General features: G+C 42.8%; 1 protein-coding gene across 3 annotated transcripts in view; it reads right to left on the bottom strand.

Annotated features, from left to right (window-relative positions):
* ITSN1 (intersectin 1) overlaps nt 1–19,855 on the bottom strand; it is a 1,130,286-nt gene that overhangs the window by 303,611 nt on the left and 806,820 nt on the right. For all 3 annotated transcript variants that reach the window (XM_069202488.1, XM_069202489.1, XM_069202490.1), the window contains exon 27: nt 6,842–6,963. In XM_069202488.1, coding sequence (XP_069058589.1) covers nt 6,842–6,963 — 122 coding nt within the window. The remainder of the gene's footprint in view (nt 1–6,841; nt 6,964–19,855) is intronic.

Here is a 19,855-nt window from a genome sequence, read left to right as displayed (position 1 = left end):
GGTGCACCCTATTTAGAGTGTCTAAGCTATTTATCGCTCTACTTACAGAATCATTAAGAACAATAAAATGCTGTGTTAGCAATTATGTACATTTGAGCTATAGACACAAGTTTGCTGTCCATTAACAGAATAAATCAAGAGGAAACAATTATGCCCAAATCATCAAATCTTTGTAGAGAAAGACACAAAAAATAGTATCACAAAAATTGAGACTAGACACGAAATGCAGCATGAAGTAAAATATAAAGGTGCTTGGTGCACCAGTGAAAACACTAATAATAGTGAAAATGTGTGTATGATATGCAGTGGTATTTGGCTCATTATGTAAAATTACGATCATATACGGCTAATTATGCAGGAAAATTATTCTGTGGCCAGACTCTCCTTTCACCGACAACGTTTTAGAATTAATGCGTAATGGTAAGGAGGAATGATTTCAGAGGGGAATCGCCCTTATCTATGAGAAAAGGGGTGGAAACCCTCCAGTGCTGCCAATTCATGCAACAAGCCTACATGGCAAGGTCGGCTGCTGATGGCTGGAGCTCAGTAAACGAGGTCCTAGGTGCACACACACCTTCCAGAGGGGACAAATCACCCATCTGGTATCGGCTGGAAGCTGATTTCTTGGACTGCTACTGTGTGTTATATATTACTATCTGATAGAGACTTCTATCTGCAGATTCCATAACTGTGACTTCTTCTCAGGTATCAGATTGGATCCAGAAGATTTTCTGTGAGCAGGATCCTTGCTTGCCAGTAGCCGGCATTGATCGGCTCTGCATCAGTCGTCGTCTGCGCCGAAAAATGACGCTCCGGTTTCTATAAAGGCCCCACCCTGGCGTGCCAACATCAGTTCTTTTCTTTCTGCACCAGCCAGCGCTGATCCAAGAGAAGAGCTACCCCTCAGTCGTTTTTTGACTCCCGTAAGACAGGTTTTAAGCCCTGCAGAGCCTGTCCCTGGCCGATGTCTGTGACAGATCCGCACCTAGTCTGCTTGTGATGTTTGGAGAGCAACCACAACCCGAAGTCATGCTCCGAGAGCCGGGCCAAGAATCCAAAAGCTTTGAGGGAGCGATCTGTAAATCTGATGGCAGCCCAGCCAGGAGTTCTGGTTAGTGCTCAAGAAGCGCAAGTAACTTACCTTCAGTAACACTCTTTCTGGTACATACAATCTATCCACAGATTCCTCACCTTTTGAATAATCCCCAGGCCTTATATCGGATTTGGAAATGATTCAGACGTACCTGGGCATGCCATCAGGTGGCACCTTGCAGAGCTGCACTGACAACATTCTACTCCAAAAATGATGTGCGGAGTCCATATGGGTACCACCACTGCAAGGTGACGTCAGTTATTTTGGGGGTTGTCCGCTCCCCAGATGCAGAGCCCCAAGAGCAAATTAGTGTTTAACAGTGTGCAGACTCCTAGGCTTGGGATCTTATTATTGAACACAGTCATACTCCACATCAGAGGCTTCTCCTCTCTTCTTAGATTCCACACAAAGCTGAACACCTGGCTTTTCAATTAACCAACCTACCATAGGCAGGTCTAGGCACACACCTGCTCAGTGCCAGGATACCCTTGCGGGTCATGGTGTGCTTTACAAATACACATAACCACAGCAGGGAGGAGATGTAAGGGTCAGTGAGGAATCTGTGGTTAGGTATAGCTTCTATCAGAAAGGTAAGTAACTTAATCTTCTGATAAAGTCTTCTAGCCGCAGACTCATCACCTTTTTAATAGCTATCAAAACAGTACCTGTACGGAGGCGGTTCTGTGAAGGGACTCAAACCAGAAAGGCCTGCAGGACCAAGAAGACAAAATGCCTCTCTTGGCAAACCTAACTGCTTAGGCAATAGTGCTTTGTGAACGTATGGATGGACACCCACACAGCTGCCTGTTAAATGTGTAGGACAAGGACACCAAGTGCTAGCATAGTGGTAGCAGCTTTGACCCTGGTAGAGTGAGTATGCAGTACTTCCAAAGTTAGCCAACACGTAGCATATCTTAATGCAGAGCATGATCGAGTGGGAAATGGTTCTCTTCTGTCAGCCTTACCTTTTCTTGCTTCAGCAAACACCACAAAGAACCGATTGTCCACCCGGTGTTCTTTGGTACAATCTATGAAGAAGCTCAGCGCACCCTTGGGGTCCAATCAATGGAGTCTCTCCTCCTCAGAGGGAAGAGGCAGAGCATATAACACTGGTAGAGTCATGGTTTGGCCATCATTGGATACCGTCATAACTTTAAGTAGAAAAAAATCATAAGTCCCCCAGACCAGTTTTGCCTGGAATGAAGGTGGTGTACGGTGGATTGACAGTCTGAAGTCCACTTACATGCTGTGCCAAGGTGATGGCAAGGTGAACACAGTATTGATGGTAAGGATCTGTAAAGGGCAGCTTTGAAGTGGCTTGAAAGTAGTGTACATCAAGTAAGTGAGGACCAGAGTAAGGTCCCATTGTTACATAACAAAAGGAGCTGTGTTTTATCCTTTTTAAAAATTGCATCAAAACCGGTGTCCTAATGAAAGAGGGCTGACCTGGCAACTGTAAAAAAAGGTCAAAACAACTGAAACAATGCCCAAAGCAAAGCCTTCCAAGGCAAGAGGCAAGACAAACAATGTCAGGAAACTTGGCCTGGGCGGCGAGGGTGGCGGGGGGTCAAACTGGCATGTACCACAAATTTGTCCCAACTTCAGTTTTCGTTGAGGGATGCCAGGCTGCTGAAATGAAATCCACCACCTCAGTAGGAAAATCAAAGGTGTTCAGCTATCGCTACTCAATGTCCACGAATGAAGGTGGAGATTCCAAAGGTTTGGATGCAGACTCCTGCTCTGTTGCTGCTACTGCAGGTCCCCCTGGAGGGGTAGCCTGATTGGAAGAGATGCTCTAGCGCAGGAGTTCTGGATACCACACGCTCCATGCCCTATCTGCAGCCAACATGATGGTTTGTGTCAGATATGTTCTGAACTTGAGAATTCAGGGCGGGAGCAGTATCGGCAGAAAGGCATGCAGGATTCCCAAGTTCCACTAAAGGCGGAATGCATCTCCAACTCAAAGACTTCTTGGAAATGTGTTGAAGCACTGACACTGCACAGTCTTGCAAAGACCCTGCTCCACTTCCGGATATAATTGCCACCCGCAAAGCGTTGACAGCTGAATTTGTCCACCCTTAGATTCAAAGAGCCTGTCAGGTGGTTCACCACCAGGAAGATCCCTTGGCAGTTCAGCCACGTCCAGAAGTGCAGGGCCTCCTGGTACAGAGTCCATGACCCCACCCCAACTTGTTTGTTGCAGTATGACATGGCTGTGGTGGTGCCCATTAGCACCTGCACTAGCCTCCCCTTGATGGATGGAAGAAAGGCTGGCAGTGCCAAATGAAAGACCTCAGCTCCAGAAGGTTGATGTGGAGCTGGAACACGGCCGGAGACCAGAGGCCTCTCAATTCCATCTCTCCCAGATGGTCACCCCTACCCATAAGTGATGCATCAGTCATCACAGTCAGCTGTAGGTTGGAGAATGAGAGGGGCCTGCTGTTGACCCAACTGCAGTCCAGTAACCACCACTGCAGGTCTTTTGCAGTCCTCTCCGAATTCTGAACATGGTTGGAGAGATCCCCTTGATGTTAGGCCCACAGAGACTTCAGGTTCCACTGCAGCACTGGCAAGGGCCACTTGATGTGCTCGACCAGCAGGATGCAAGAAGACATCATTTCAGCAACCACAGTCGACCTCACTGATATCGAGGACCAAGGCTGAAAGATTGGGATCATAGCCTGAATATCTTAGACTCTCCTTCCTGGTGAAAAGGCACAAAACCGCACCATGGCCAGAGTTGCTTAGATGAAGGACAGTGTCTGAAAAGGAGTCAGGTGCACCTTCAGCACATTGATAGTGAACCTCAAAGATGATAGGAGGTTCACTGTAGTATGAAGGTGGTTGATGACTGCCTGGGGCAAGCCAGCCTTCAACAGCCAGTTGCTGAGGTAGCAGAAGACTGGCACACCTGACCTCCGAAGGTGTGCTGCCACCACTGCCACCATTTAACACCCTGGGGGGGCGCAGGTGAGACTAAAAGGAAATAAAGTGAACTGAAAATGCTCATGTCCCATCACAAACCACAGGACTCTGATGTGTCAGCAGGACATGCATATGGAAATAGCTATCATGTAGGTCTAACGACAATCCAATCTCCCCAGTCAAGGGACGACAAGACCTGGGCAAGGGGGTGGCGTTTAAGAGCAGAAGGGTAAAATGTATGTCCTGTGAACGATCTGTAGGACCCTGCTGTCTGATGTTACTGTCAGCCAAATCGGTGGATTCTGCCTTCCACTGTGTGGCTATGCTCCTGTAAGTGCATGTGTGTGGCAGGTGGGTCTTCAGAAGAAGGGGGGGAGAATGAGCGGCCTAATGACCTTGGCTGCAGGGGCCTTGGGGACCATGGCCTCAACTACAAAACAACTGGGTTTCTTGTTGAGGTTGGACAGGTTGGCAGTATGGGGTACCTGCACCAAATCTGTGAAAGGAGAAATGGAACTGTTGCAGTTGATGAGGTGGGGTGGACATGACCAGAGAGCATGCAGTAGCCTTTCTCTCTTCAAAACGTGCCAGAGAGAACTCAGCCTTGTACCCAACACAGACGATTCGCTTCTAAGGGCATGTCCAACAGGAAGGACTGGACATCACCTGGGAACCCAGTTGATGATAGCCATGCATGGCTGCGAATGGCAACACTGGTGCCTATGACCTGCCCAATGGAACTGGTGGTGTCCAAGCCACAATGAATAGTTAACCTGGCGCATCACAACAGTCTTAAATTGCCTGAGCAAGATCAGGTTGGAGATCTTCGGGCATACCAGTGATGACTTGTTCCACCAAGTCCCAAATGGCATGGGAATAGCATATCAGCAAGCAGCTGGTAGACTGAAAGAGGAAAATATTTGTTTCCCAAACATTTCCATCCCCTTAGATTCCCTGTTACGGGTAGTGGTAGGGAAGGTGCTGGGATTAGACCTGCTCATAGAGGCTTGCACCACTAGTTTTTCAGGGGAAAGGTACTGCAAGAGGAAAGGTGGGTACCTAGAGCAGAGCAATGGCGCATGGAAATTTGTCGGTTGACTGAGGCTATAACAATGGCTGGCCTAAACTCCCCATACGGTATTCTTCAGTGCCTTATTAACTGGAAGAAGGGCCTCAGAAGATGTTTGCTCCGGGTTGGAGAACTTCTGTTATTACCAAGGTCTTAATCTCCAAGGAGGGGAGCTGGAGGTCAACTACTTTGACGGCCTTATGCATTACCATTACCACGGTGTAGGTTTGAATACCTTTGCGGCTGGTCCACGGGGTGAGAGTAGATCTATTTTTAGGAAGGAACTGAAACCACTAGCCTCCTCTTTGTCTTCGTACCAATTATCATCCTGGTAGGGCCGAGTGAACTCATCACCCAGGCCATATTCATTGCAAGAGTCTGTACCAAAAGGAAGTGCAGATTGTATATTTCCCCTTGTGTAGGTGGTAATTCAGGCGTGACATTGGTCAAGATTGGACTGGCATCGATTCTGCTTTGGGGAGAACTATTGTCTACCTCTCCTCTGTCAAGAGTAAACATTGGCATCAAAGTGCCCAGTGCTGATGCAGTTTGTGGCGACAGAAGTGGCTTGAGGATCAGAGGCAAGACAGGCACGGAGGGTCCAACTGGCGCCAAGGGCAACCCTGCCGGCATTAGTCCAGATAGAGCACCACTGAGTTTGGTAACAAACAGGTGCTATTCAGCAACAAGACGTCCTAATGTACGCTTTACAAATATACATCTTATGGCTTATCTCGGCTGATATACTTAAACCTAATATATTCTTTAGCTATATGAGTACAAACAGATTAAAGTGATGCTTTCAAGGTCATTAGAGGAATCAGTACCCAATGGAAAGTAGAGCGGAAGAAAATGATCACAATTACACTGGATGGGTCAACCATTAAGAAGAAAGGTCTGGTACACACAAGACCATACATTTAAGCGAGTGGGATCCAGGAGATGGTTTCTTTTTACATTTTGTAGCCTCATTTTTGTCCCAGATTCAGTTATGCAGATGAGGTGTCACCTAGACAGCCCCAAATTTTTTTAATGGAAATGAGAGATGGTAGTTTTAGCCATACCTCGTCTCTCAATTTTGCTCTTGGACTTTTACTATCAAATATCAATCATTTATTATTTTATATCGCCATTTGATAAAGCTGATCTAGCACCAAGGAGAGGTCCAAAGAAAATGTTCTATTGCGGCAGAAGCATTTCAAACCTGAGGTTCTGTGTGTGCGATCATCTCAGACCAAATTACAGAAATCTTGATGTGATGGAGAGGGTGGGTAAAAATGAAGCAGTTCTAGACATTTATTTATTTACCATACAGCTTGGGTGCACCTACCTAATCGCTTCTTTGAGATAGTTCACTGACAGGTTGGTATTTACATTGCAAATATTTACACATTTTACATTACTTTCTACATATTCACAAGTTTAGGCACAAGGACATGCAGTTATTTACTGAACATCACAAGATGTTAGCTGACTGGAGAGAGTGAGATCTTTTAGAGGCATTTGAATTTATTTTAAACAATAATGTATAGAAGATAACCTGCCCACTTTTATGCCACATATGGGAGACACTGGATTAGTACAAGAAATCAATAACTTCTTGTCCATGCTTTTTTGCTACTGAGAACACCCAAGTGGGAGTGTAAGAGGAATGTGCTTGGGTGTACCCATGATGCATTACACAAATATATAACCAATAAACATCTATTTAGGAAATCACAGACAAACAAAACTTCCATAAAACAAAAACTCACCTGTAGCTCTCCTTCCCACCATCCACCAGGATTCTTTTTTCTGATGAGAATCAACTGACCAGGAGCCAATGTTAACTGTTCAGGGCCTGTTGCTGTATATGATGCGATAACTTGAGCTATTTCTGAAGAAATTAAAAATAGGAAACTCTTCAATACACTTATACAAATAACTGAGACAAACTTGAACCTTTTAAAAGAACCATATGTGCACAGCCTGTAGAAAATGTTTCTAGACCGAAGTTAAACTTATGTATGGAAATGTCAATATGATTAAACAGACACTACAGACAGGTACACAGTTACGAATATAAGGAGTGCCAACTAGGACCCCTAAGTGAGACACAGGTCAATGTATGCACTTCTATAAATAGAAGGAAGGGCCCGATTGGGAGTCATGCTACATCATTGGGTCTGCTCCTTGTCGGACTGGTGCTGCAATGTCTGACAAGCCCCACGAGGGGGGCTTTGCCAGAGATCTTATGATCAATGCCGTCTGGCTGAGTGCAGGGATATAATGGCCCTGTGGGTGAAGAAGGTGAAGGACTAGAAGGTGAATGTTAAAATTGACTACAGACCTTCAAACATAGGTGTTTATCTGATACCTATTGAGTGTATGTCAGGGTTAAAACCAAAAGTCGGAGTGCCACCCAAGATAATTCTCTAGTATTCACTGCAAAAAAGGGGTGACGGAAAGGAAGGATTTCTTGAATCCCTATGTGTAGGTCGACATGTTCCACACCTATGAAAGTCTCTATAGATCAAATGGCGTTTCTTCAGGACCAAAAACAAAAGCCTGGTTCTCACTACAGAGACCCTAAGTGTGTCTGCAATGTAGAAAGAATGTGGAAAAAAGACTTACATATGAGCCTAGATACCCTTAAGGTAGACTCTCTCAGAACAAGGATAGGGTCCCTTTGGGAAAAGCCATCCGTTGGACTACTGCAAAATTTATGCAGGTCAAGTCCATGCCGGAGAACCTACTGGACAATCGCAGCCCGGAATGTGATTAAACTGTATATGATTCACAAAGACAGTCTACACAATCGAGTTCTACATTTATGCTGCTTACACTAATAACACATTCTTTCTGAATTGATGTGCAAAGGTGAATGTACCTGGAGAAGCATAAAAGTGTAGTTTCTTTATCTTACAGAACTCTTTTCTACCACCTATAGACACAAATAACAATTCCACCTCAATTCTATTTCAGTAGCTCCTGGGCATACTGCTGCTGGTGATAGGCCTGCTAAGGTGTAGGAACAGAGATCCCTCCTCTCTCGGTTCACATCAGCTGCGCTGTGATGCCATGCTTCTGTCTGTCCTCCAGCGTGCAAGAACAGCAACCGTCTCAGGTCAGAGAGCTGTATTGTAGCACTTGAATATAGGAGTACAGGATAATTGGGCCATTAGATCCCCCCTGACTAGACTGTGTTGGCTGCATAAACCCTGAATTGTGCCAAATTGTGATGGACATACCCAAGGGTCTTGGGCTCTGTTGCCAGTGCCTGACGGTTCTGAGGGAGAGGGGGCTTGCTCACAGATATTAAGGAGCTCTTTTGTTGCCTTTGGCTTTCGTTTGTGGTTTGCTAGATCTGACAATCTGTGTGGTCTTCCTCCAAACGTTTGCCTACTCATCTCTGATGCTGATATTTGTTTTTGTTGGATTTAGGATTCTGTTTTTTTTACCACTGCTAAACAGTGCTAAAGTGCTTGTGCCCACTTTCTAAAACATGGTATAAATGGCCTACACCCAATTGACATTTAATTTACTTGTAGGTCCGTAGTAAAGTAGCACTAGATGTAAATTAAATGCTACTAGTGGGCCTGCAAGACATATTATGTAACTCACTTAAGTGGTCCTTTAAAACATCTCAGGCCTGCCATTGCAGCCTGTGTGCAGTTTTAAACCACCCATTCGACCTGGCAAAATAACCCTGTTACCAGGCCCAACCCCCCCCTTTCCAATGAATACGTTAGTTGCCTTTGGTGACACCTTACATGGTAGAGACTGTACCTAGCCGGCAGATTTCTTACTAACCCACCTATTCACCCAACTCTAGGTACAAATTTCTAGGAACAGGGTTTTTCCCCTTTCAAGGCCCTCGTTTTCCACACCAGTGGTCAGTGTTCTTCATGGCTCCACGCTCCTGTCGTGGAAAGTTGTGAAAAGTAACTGATGTCAGTGTGCTGGGGCTGATGACACCCATAAGGCAACGCATGTCGGAACCACCCCACCTATGGGAGTCCAGCTGTACTTCTCATGAAAACTTTCCAGATCCAGTATGACGCCTGGGAATCATTTCAAAGTAGGGAATCTGCAGATAGAAGCCCCTATCAGATACATATGTCACTGCTATGGTACGCCCAAAACAGCCTACAGGACAGGATACAGTGATTATAAAAAGTTGTACATGTACTTTTATGTTTTATATGTCCTTGTAATGAAATCTCCCAAATTCGTTTTTCATTGCTGTGAGGCCTACCTGTCCCATAAAATAACATTGGGTTAATTCATTACATTTAATAAGTGCTACCCTTTGATTTGGAACAGACCGAAATTACCTGTTTGGTCTCAAAAGGATTGTAACTAAAAATCATCTTTAATGGTAAAGTCGAATTTTAAATCACAATTCTGAAAATTCTACTTTTAGAAAGCTGGAATGTTCTTGTTCTAACCTTTGCTGCCCGCGTTCTGGCCATGTGACTGTGAATAGTGGCAGCTGGCCTTCGTGTATTCCTCCCAGACAGGGAGATAAAAGGCGACTAGGTGTTGGCAGGACTGGCCAGCCTGCCAGGATGGGAGGGGAGGAGCTGTTTCCTTCCCCACTTACATTCTAAAGGGCCTGCCTCCAGCACACTCACAAAGAACTTGACACTCATCTTTTGTCACCCTAGACCTCTTGGAGCCTGGTATGGGGAGAAAGGAAATTTCCAGAACCAGGTGTTTGGGGGAAGTCTAGACGTTCCTCTCATTTCAAAGTCTGGCACCAGATATAAATATTGGTCCCTCAGATCAACTCTTCAGCACACTCTGGTACCTGTGGAAGAATTCAGAAGGACTGACTTGTACACAAAAGACTGCTCTGCTGCTTGGGGCCTGCCTTGTTTTTCAGAGGACTGCCCTGCAGCTCGAGGCCCACTTTGTTCTTCATGGGCCTGCCCTGCTGCTTGAGGAATCACTAGGTGCTTGAAGGAGAGAGGACCATCTCCTCGCTCCCAGAAAGACCTGAGTGACCCCAAGGGCCAGCTGGTTGGCTTCCTGTTCTGAGCTACAGAGACACAACAAGCTCTAGAGGTTTACCTGCAATAGCCCAGCTGATCCGCTGCAACTGGACCTGCCTGGACCTGTAGGTGGACCTGTCTGAGGCCTGGGGCCTCTGCTAGAGTGAGTCTCTGATCCCAATGAGGTGCCTTCCCAGGTTCTGTACCCATGGCTGGCATCAGAGTGCACTCCTCTAGAAGAAAAGGAGAAACCTTGGACTCGTCATGCCTGAGAACAGCCCACTTGCGCCAAGATTCCGCCACCCGTGACTACCACTAACATGAAGCTCTTCTTGCTACAGTGAATGCCAGAGATGACGGCAACATGAGATCTGTACTTCGTCTTAGAACAGCGACAGCACGTGGTGACTGCCAATGCAAAGCTCCCGCAGCGACAGGGTCTTTGTGCTAAAGTGGCAACCGTCCACGACACCAGGCCTGCTCTTCAAGCTACGGTGACGACCATTTGTGAAATTCTCCTCAGGACCTCATCTGCCCCCAACTGGACACTTTGCACATAACTTTTCAGTGGACTTAACCTGGTCCCTGTAACCAGCCAAACCTCAATCATGATCGGCATTTACTTGTGACTTTCTCCAGCCTAGCACGACCAGATGACTGTGACTGGCACTTTGTGCTTTTAGGCGCTATTTACTTACCCAAAACACGGAAATTGCATATCTCCGGTTTTACTGGTTGGATTTCTGTTGTTCTGGCATAATTTTCTTCATTCAAATTAACTCTATTTTTTGAAAAAATTGGTTCGGAATTTTTCTTGTGCTGTGTTTTCACTTTATTACAGTTTGTGTGCTGCATAAATAGTATACACAATGACGACAAATCTGACTGCTGTTGTGCGATGCTACCAGATTGTTAAGCACAGGTTAATTCAGTGACTTTTGTGGTATACCCAGACAGGGATTGTAGTTGTTGCTTGAGAAGGGTCTTCACCTCCCTCACTCAAAAACACAACTTCTACATGGACATATGGGCTCCAACTGCAGGCTCTACTTCACTGCGACCACCCACCTGGTGAGTGAGTGAGTGTGCTGCAGGGCATGCTATGCTGAGCAGCTAGTGCTTAGTGCTACTTATGAATAAGAGAGCAGAGCAGCAAATAGTAAAAATGGCTCATGTGAGCTGCCTCAACTGCAGTGGTACTGCTTTCTTTGCCAAGCCTAAATCAAAGGTACCTAAAGGGTGGTGGCCGTTGCAGCATCAGAATTGCGAGAGACGGTTATTAGTATTTTTAAAAATTATTTTGGCAAACTCAGATAAGTAAAGGATCAAGTTCAGGAAAACAAAAAACATTAAGCAATGTCAACACTGATCAGTGGTCATGGAGTAATGTCTTACAAAGCCCCCTGATTTAAATTCTGAATACCAGTATACTTGATTCAAATTGTAAAGTGTGGCACTTGGTATTTTTTTCCACCACTGAGGCAGTGACAGCTGATTTGGCCCTATAGTTTCAAGGCTTTTTTTGGGCATACTCTTTACGCTGCAGGTCACCTTTGGGTTCGGAGTCAGAAGAACACATAGCTTAGAGATAAAACAGAATGGAGAATCTGCCAACTTATTTCCCTCTATAGTTAAGATCGAAACAGACAAGTTAATACTATCACCAACAAAAATAAAGTAATGGAAAGGAGATCATTTGTAAGAAAAGGAGGGTTCAAGTAGGTGAAAGACCAATTGACCCTGGAAAGAAAGAAGTGATCTAACCACATTCTGAAGTTTGTCACTAAGCATTTCAATTCTAACCCAACTCATGTAGAAGAAGGGAAAAAGTTGCGTTGGAAATCTAGAAATGTATGAGCCTGTATTAGTCAAACTCTGGAAAGAACAATGAAGGATTCCTCATTGACTAATTTAGAAAAAGGCTCTCAACCATCTTCTCAGTGCTTTCATCTCACAGTATAGATTCTTTGGTCTTGGTGCGGGACTCAACATTCCTCAAGTCAGCTGTTTCCCTTCTAAGGGAACTTGTCAAAGACAATTGAATCAGACCATTTTCAGCTGTCCTCTTAAACGAATATACATTCTGTATCAACAACATACTTATTAGAAGTTGTTTGTTAATGCAAAGGACTGTGAAAGCAATTTTAAAACCTTGGGTGTATTAAATTCTAATTAACAAAATCAAACCTTTCTTTAAAGGACATTTCTTCTGAATTGCATTAAGCTAATATGTGCCTGCTAATGCTAATTAAACCCATAAAGGAAAATACTTCGTCAGTCAGTTCCTCAAGTCAGGAAAACAATACCTTTTGGCAGTCTAGCCAGCTCCCCACCCCGCAGCATATATTAGTACCGTGCATATTTCTCCTTAGCCATTGTTAATTAAGAAAAGATATCAGGCTCATGGATTTATAATTGGTCTCTTGCTTGTAGTAATAGCAAATATATAGTGAATAGACCACATCAAATAGTGTTTGTCCTCTAGGTATTCAGATCAAACCTTCTCTCTTTGATAAAATTAGTAAAGGGGAAGAGACCAAGACAATGTGCCTATTAAAAAGATTTAAGATGCTTGCTCTTTAAAAAAAAATATTCAAACACTCACTGAAATTTCTTAGCCCACGTGGGCTTTCTGATGGGTAAGGATGGTAGAGAAATGACAAAAGTTAATTTTATATGTCCCTTGGTTGCAAATATTGTATTCAGAGCAAAGGAAGCTGTTATGGCACTGGGTTTGGCTACAAAAGCTCAATTTGAGGCAGAAGTGAAAGAAAAAAATACAGTTCATACATTAAACCATCACAAGGAACTGACTTTTAGGCAGAGTGAGTTTGTCTCATTTTCTTAGGCAAGTACAATTATTTCACCAATGTAATGCTCAATTGATAAACAAAAACAAAAAAATCAGAATTTGTTGCATCAAATGAACATAATCCAGTCTATAAAAACGCCACTTTAAGATATGAAGGTAGTCACAGTTTGCCCCTTGATGATGTACCAAGATGGGCATGACTGGGCTGGTTGAGTAGATGATCAATAGAATATGGAGTTCTGTAATAAACTAAAAGTACCAAATTGAATGTCCATGGGTATGAAACAATTTATAGTTAAATCTCTCTGTTACCTGCACAAAGATATGTCAAATGTAGGTCCTCGTTACCTGAGATCCTTGATAACTATCGTGCCAGTCGCTCCCTCTGCTCCTGCAACTGCAATATGTGTGAAGTCCCCAGAATCAGAAGATGGTGGCTTGGCGGTCGTTCCTTCACTTACTTTGAGTGTAAACTTTAAGATGCTCTTCCCGAGTCAATGAGAATTTACCCCGCTCTTAGTGTTTTTTGAAAATCTCTTAAACCTGGCTTTTCTAATTCTCTCTCTTTGGTTCCTGTTTTGTCACATCTCTACTCATGCTAAGCACTGGGAAACCACGTTTGGTTAGCTATGCGCTTCATAAAACCGTAATAATGATGATGATGATAATAATAATAATTAAGATGGTCACAGATGTGGTCATGGACTCAAGTGGAACTCAAACTTCAATTGTGGAGATGCATGTAAGCAACAGCGAAGTTAAATTGCTTATGATGGTAAATATGTATATGCATAAAGATGAACTCTTGGGAATGAGTAAAAGAGTGGGTGATCTCGATTATATATTAAATAATGAATGAATTAATTTATTTATTGTTTGAATAATTAAAATCATTACAATCTTTTAACACAAAGTATAACAGTGTCATGTAAAAATGCAAAGCTAAAAATACAGGGCAGTGCTAAAATAAGAATATATTCTGCTTTATTATAAGAACAAAACAGTTCTCTCCCTGTGATTCAACCCGGATAATTGAGGGTGATGAAAGAGGTGAAATCTTTCCAAAAGTCCAGTGTACCTGTTGCTAAGCTGATAGGTTGATCGTTACCTTAACAAGGAGATTAATACAAAAAAGGTCTCAATCTACTAAACTGCAATCATAAATTTCTTATCAGCAAACCATGTGCAAATAGCTTAATGCAGGAGTGCAAATAAATTAAATTGTGAGATGCTAAAAGGGATCTTGTTCATTACTTGGGTGGCTGAAAGAATCTTCATTCAGATTTACAGGTCTCCATCCACTAAACTGCAATCTTAAATTTCTTATCAACAAACCATGTGAGAATCACTTTATGGAGGAGAGCAAATAAAAGTGCGAGTTGCTAAAAGGGATCTTGTTCATTACTTTCGTTGGCAGAAAGAATCTACATTTAGAGCCTGGTTTTAAATGTGTTACACCATATGAGCAAAGGTGCTGTGTTAGCATAACCAGATGCCTTTCCCCCAAAACTTTTCTTTTGGTACAATGCCAGGTATAGAGTGTTGTACTTGTGTGTGAACAATTACTCTCGCTGTTGCCTATTAACACGGTGATAACCAGTAGAATTTCCCGTGACTGAATCTTAAGCAACACATATCAACCTTCACTAGACGTGCAAATGAGCATGAAGCGCATAGCACTTTAGGTACCATCAGCCATACTGGTGCTACGTTTTGTGAGAAAAATTAGATACCACCAGTAAAATTAATCCTAGTTCTAGGGAGACCCACGGTTCCCGAAAAGTTAAAATAATTATAGTAAAAACCTTTTAAAGAACAGTAAGCTGACTTACTTAAACATCTTAGTGCTAGTTTGGTTATAGGAGGAAATTCTATTGCAAGACTACTCCCTGCGTGTAACAATGATCTACTCCAGGAATATTTGGATCAATACAATGTGCGAGCAGCGGTTTTTATGGCAGGTTCCAGATCAAAAGAGGCAGCTGTTCTGGGCAGATAGGTTGCCAAAAATTATTTACCTTGTTTGAACAGATTGTGTACTATGATATAAAGCCCTTACATGCTTGATGCCACACTTGGTAAGGAATCCTTTCATTTGCAATGAGACCAACTACATACCATTGTCTCTGTCACTATATTTGGTAGTACTCCTGTCCTCTAAAATACATCTTTCAACATTTTGATTGTACTATTGGTGGTGATATTGCTCAAAGATAACTTCTAGACACCTTAGAGTGAACATTCTCTAGGACAGCCTTAAATTGCTGCACCTCAGGAAGGAAGGAAAATGGGCCAATGAAATCTAAACAGAACCCAAGGTAACCTAAATCTTCATTATTTTGGGGTTGGCTTCTCTCACTCACACCCACTTTTAACCGTTCCTCACTTCCGCTACACATAGAAAAACTAATTATACTTGTAGTAATATATGCTTTCAGTCCAGGCCACTAAGATCTCTGCCTAAGCCTTTTTGGGGGGATTGTCTAACCCAAATGCCATTGATGTACCAGCGTCATCGGTTTCTAGGGGGCACAATTCTTCCACCTCTAACCATGTTTGTTGCATAGTGTCAGTTCATCCAACATTTTATTATATGGCCTCACACTTACAGGCAAACAACTGTTCTTTTGGGAACTCTCCCTGACTAACTTCATTACACTTTTCATTTCTTCATCCTTATCCATGACTGAAACCCAACCCTTTAATTAAACTGCATTGTAAGATCCTTCCTAAGTAACATTAATACTTTATACCACCTCTTCTTCAGATTCAAATTCATCTAATCACTTCACTTTCACTGGGCAGTCTTGACAGATTTGCCATCCTGTGATGTACTACATGGTGTACATGAAGCACTCCAATTTGGCACAGGTAGCCAATCTAGAAGACATATCTGAACCTCCATGTGACGGAATCTTGAGCAGCGGTCTGTAGACCTTCCTTAAGATAAATGTCATTCCTCACCCAAATATCCCAAAATATTCCATATGCCACACAACTGCCAATGCTTCTTTATCAATGACAGAATACATTCTTTCTGAATTAGTCAACACACAGGATGCAAAGGCAAGTGTTAACTCTCTAGTCCTATGTTTCCACAACAAGACTGCAACAATTGCTGATGCACTGGCATCTTTCGTGGTTATGGATTTCTTATTTAGGTCAAAAGGTTTCAGTATATAAGCAGAGGCAATGGCATCGTTGACAGGTTCAAATGTTGATCTTCGCCCCACATTATAAAAATTAAGAAAAAAATACATTTAGGTTTTCAGTATTAAATTTCTCAAAATACTTGTTCATGCCCAAGAATGACCTGAGAAAGTCTTCATCAGTAAGAGTATGTGCATTTTCTACTGCACTAACTAGATATTTATTTGGTCTAAATCCTTCCATTGGAAAAGTATATCTCAGGTACTCAACTTCAGTTTCGAGGAAACTTTATTTGTATGTGGTGTACTCCAGCATCTGCAAACTAGCATACTTCACCCAGACCCTGGTTATATTCACCGACAATATTACAAAGCACCAAAATGCCACCACAGAAGAGGTTTTGGGTGTCCGTCAAAATTCCAGATTCAATGAGCTGAAAATGTGGCAGCTGATGCCAAACCATAAGTTCAGGTGTATTAAATACTGTTAAGGATTTGGATTTAGGGTGTGATCAAATCTGGTAATAGGCACTTTTAAGATGAGTTTTGAAAAGTACCTCCCTCTTCTCTCAGTGACCTTGAGTCTACACAAAAACTGAGGCTACCATCACTCTTCTTCATTATCGCAATATGGGATAATCATTAGCTCAATACCCTTAACCATTTGGTGCAACAATGTTTTTACTTCGTATCTGATGAATACGGATATCCTTTTAACCTGGTGTCTTATAGACATAGAACCTTTTTTCAATACAATTTCAGGAGTATAGTTTTTCACAGTACCTGACTTATCTTGACACTGTGGAAATTCATAAGAACTCCTTCCACATTTGTCAGAAATCACCATAACCTGATCTGGTGCCCTAGGGTTAGTTATTATACCTAGATCGTAATGGTGCAACTATCTTAAAATTAGTGGCCTTGATCGGGGCACATACACCTTTCTTGCCTTTGATCCTGAGGTCTTGAAACATTATTTCTGCACACATTTACCCTATGACATTGATGGACCTCCCTTGGTATCCGCGTGGATTTATGTACTTTGGAAAAAGTTTAATATCTGCCCATGTCATAACAAACATGTTAAGAGTGACTGCATATAGGAGACCAGAGTCAACCACTGGATGAACAGTTATTCTCCTTACTACCGTCTTACTTTAGGCCTGATCATACAACAGATGTATCCTTCGGGGGCATCTACATTCATTATTTTTGTTGCGTCGTTATCTTGGTCACCATCTACTGCAGCAATCTTGCTTCTTCCAGATAGACATACATGTGCAAAATGACCTCTTTTGCCATATTTCCTGCAATCCTTTTCACTATCTGGACAGCCTTGAACTTCTGTCCATGGTATAAGCTGCAACATTTGAAACAGTTCTGTTTACAGTCTTTAATGTTGTGCTTTGACATGTTTCCTACCCTTTGTTATCTGATGCGTTTTGTTTGGTCCTTGGGAGATGCTTCTTCCCCAAAGGCATTTATCTCAGTATTTGGTTCTTGTTGAACCTCTTCTGCCACTGCCTGTTCCAGAATCTATATCACATCGCAAGCTCTCCATCTCCTTCATGCATAGATAAAACTCTTCCACAATCTTCGCTATTGTGATAGCTTCTTTGAAAGTTGGATACTTACTAATGTACTATAACGTAACCCCTGATTAACTCTGTCATTTGGCCAAATTTGCATTCTATTGCCAATTCACAAAGCCTTGCTACAAAGTCATGTATACTTTTGGCTATTTTCTGCAGTGAGGTATAGAATTTCTGTCATGACAATATTGGCCGTTTTTGCAAATCTGTTTTTCTATCTCATCTTCTGCTCTCTAAATACATCACCTATAGTACTTGTGTAACAAATATGAAAACGTGCTGGTTGCCTTTGCCTAAAACAATTAACATACATGCTGTGTTACAACCATGAGAACAATTTAGGCCATCCACTGCTTTCAAATTCATAGCTGTCAAGCTTCCCAACTCCATGCGTGATGTGCTACTCCATTCCAGTTTTTTTCTTTGAATTCTGGGATTCCTTGTAGTCCTGTTTCATAATGAAATAAACAAGCCTACAATTCCCAGAATTCAACGGAAAAAAAACTGGTCTGGAGCAGCACATTACGCATGGACCTGGGAAACATTATGCATCGACCTAGGAAACTTGCCCGGGGTGATAGCTGTGGAAGATAGCAATCTGCTCTTTCCTGTCGACATTGTGAGTTCCAGATTGATCCAGAATGTTAGGTGGTATAATTATCCTTGTGAGAAGGCAATAATTGAACGTTTGATGAGCTTAAAGTTCAACCTGTGCAAAGTGTTATTTTCTCACCGTTAATAGTCTGTAAGCTTACAGTTTGTATTTGGCTTAGAATCTTGTGGAACTATACATGTTTCAATTTGTCTTTGTAGTGCATGAAATGCTGCAGAGAATCCATTAGATGATGCTGTTCCTCCAGGAAAACGTTATCACAAGATTTTGATCAGGGTGGAGGCGATACAAAGCTTGAAGAGTCTGTGTGAAAGTAGAAGGGGCAACACTTTGTCTGGTTTGACAGTAAGGAAACAAGCAAGCATTTCAGTATTTGGACAGACTGAAGGGGTGTCTGCGTGTCAAGGAATGGTGGGCTTGATGGTTCTTTCTCATGGTGCAAGTTTGGCATGTGAAAAGAGATTTGTGAGTTGCTCTGAAAGTGCAACTTAGGCGTGCAGAGAGTGGTGAGTTACAGCTTGATGTTTGTGCCTCTGGAACATGTTAATAGAGAAGAAGACAGTGACCAGCTCGTGAGGAATAGCAAAATTACATAGTTAGTAGTCAATACAAAAGTAAAGTTCATAAACCGATTTATACTGCATCACTGCCACACTAACCAGTCAAGAGACGTGGCAGGATTGGAATCCGTTGTGGCACTGCTTTGAAAACAAAGTTGGTGGGTTTTTCTAGCTCTGCTGTAACCAGAATCATTGTGTCTGGTCTCATAAAAGCATTATCAAATTCTCCTGTAATAAGGTTCCTGAGTCCAATGTACGTTTCTTCAGGATTAACTCAAGGCAGCCTCCCAATGTGCGTCTGGAGGCCAGCTGGGTTTCAAGTTACTCCAGGAACCACTCAGAATTCCTGCCATAACATTCTACCAGCTCAGTGTCTTAAAACAGAACCCCAGAGGGAGTGTCATACTGGTCCAAGAGAGTTGTGGCACTAGGAGCTAGTTGTTGACGAAGGAACAGTGGCATGATTTTTCACTGCCGTTTAAACAATGACAGACTCAGGAGAAGGAGCCATCATGAGAATCGTTTGGTCTTTCCCTGGGGCCTGTATGTTTCTGCAATCTTGAAGGTGCCAATTTAGCAGAAGCAATTGTCAGTAAAAGCTCCATTGCTGGCTCTAAGAGGTTTGAAGAATTAAGATACCTAAAAGATAAAGCTAAGGCAGAGTACACCACATACTACTGCCAGGAGTACCACGTCATGCTCATTTGCTACTGCTCTTCAATAATGCCTATAAGTACTGGGGACAGGCCCTCAAATACACATCTTCCTCTCCACGGTATGCATCCAACATACCTCTACGAGGCTTGCCAGCACCAATGGACCCAGTTACTTCACTGATACTTGCACACTAGGAATCAGTTGGGATTTGTTTTTTTAGGTAACCTCTTTGCTAACAGAGAATTAAGGTCCCACCAAGACCTGACCCAAACATATAATTTACCTACATCACTCTTTATAATGCATGCTACTTACTATCTCTCGATTTATTCAGAAACACTTTGCTCCCAATGGCATAGAGCCCGTGACTCACTCATTCATACAGACACTTAATGAAATGGGCTCTGGG

The sequence above is a fragment of the Pleurodeles waltl genome, chromosome 8 (genome assembly GCF_031143425.1).
Source record: "Pleurodeles waltl isolate 20211129_DDA chromosome 8, aPleWal1.hap1.20221129, whole genome shotgun sequence".
NCBI lineage: Eukaryota > Metazoa > Chordata > Amphibia > Caudata > Salamandridae > Pleurodeles > Pleurodeles waltl.
The sequence above is the reverse complement of the archived record's forward strand: the minus strand, read 5'-3'. Positions and strand labels throughout refer to the sequence as shown.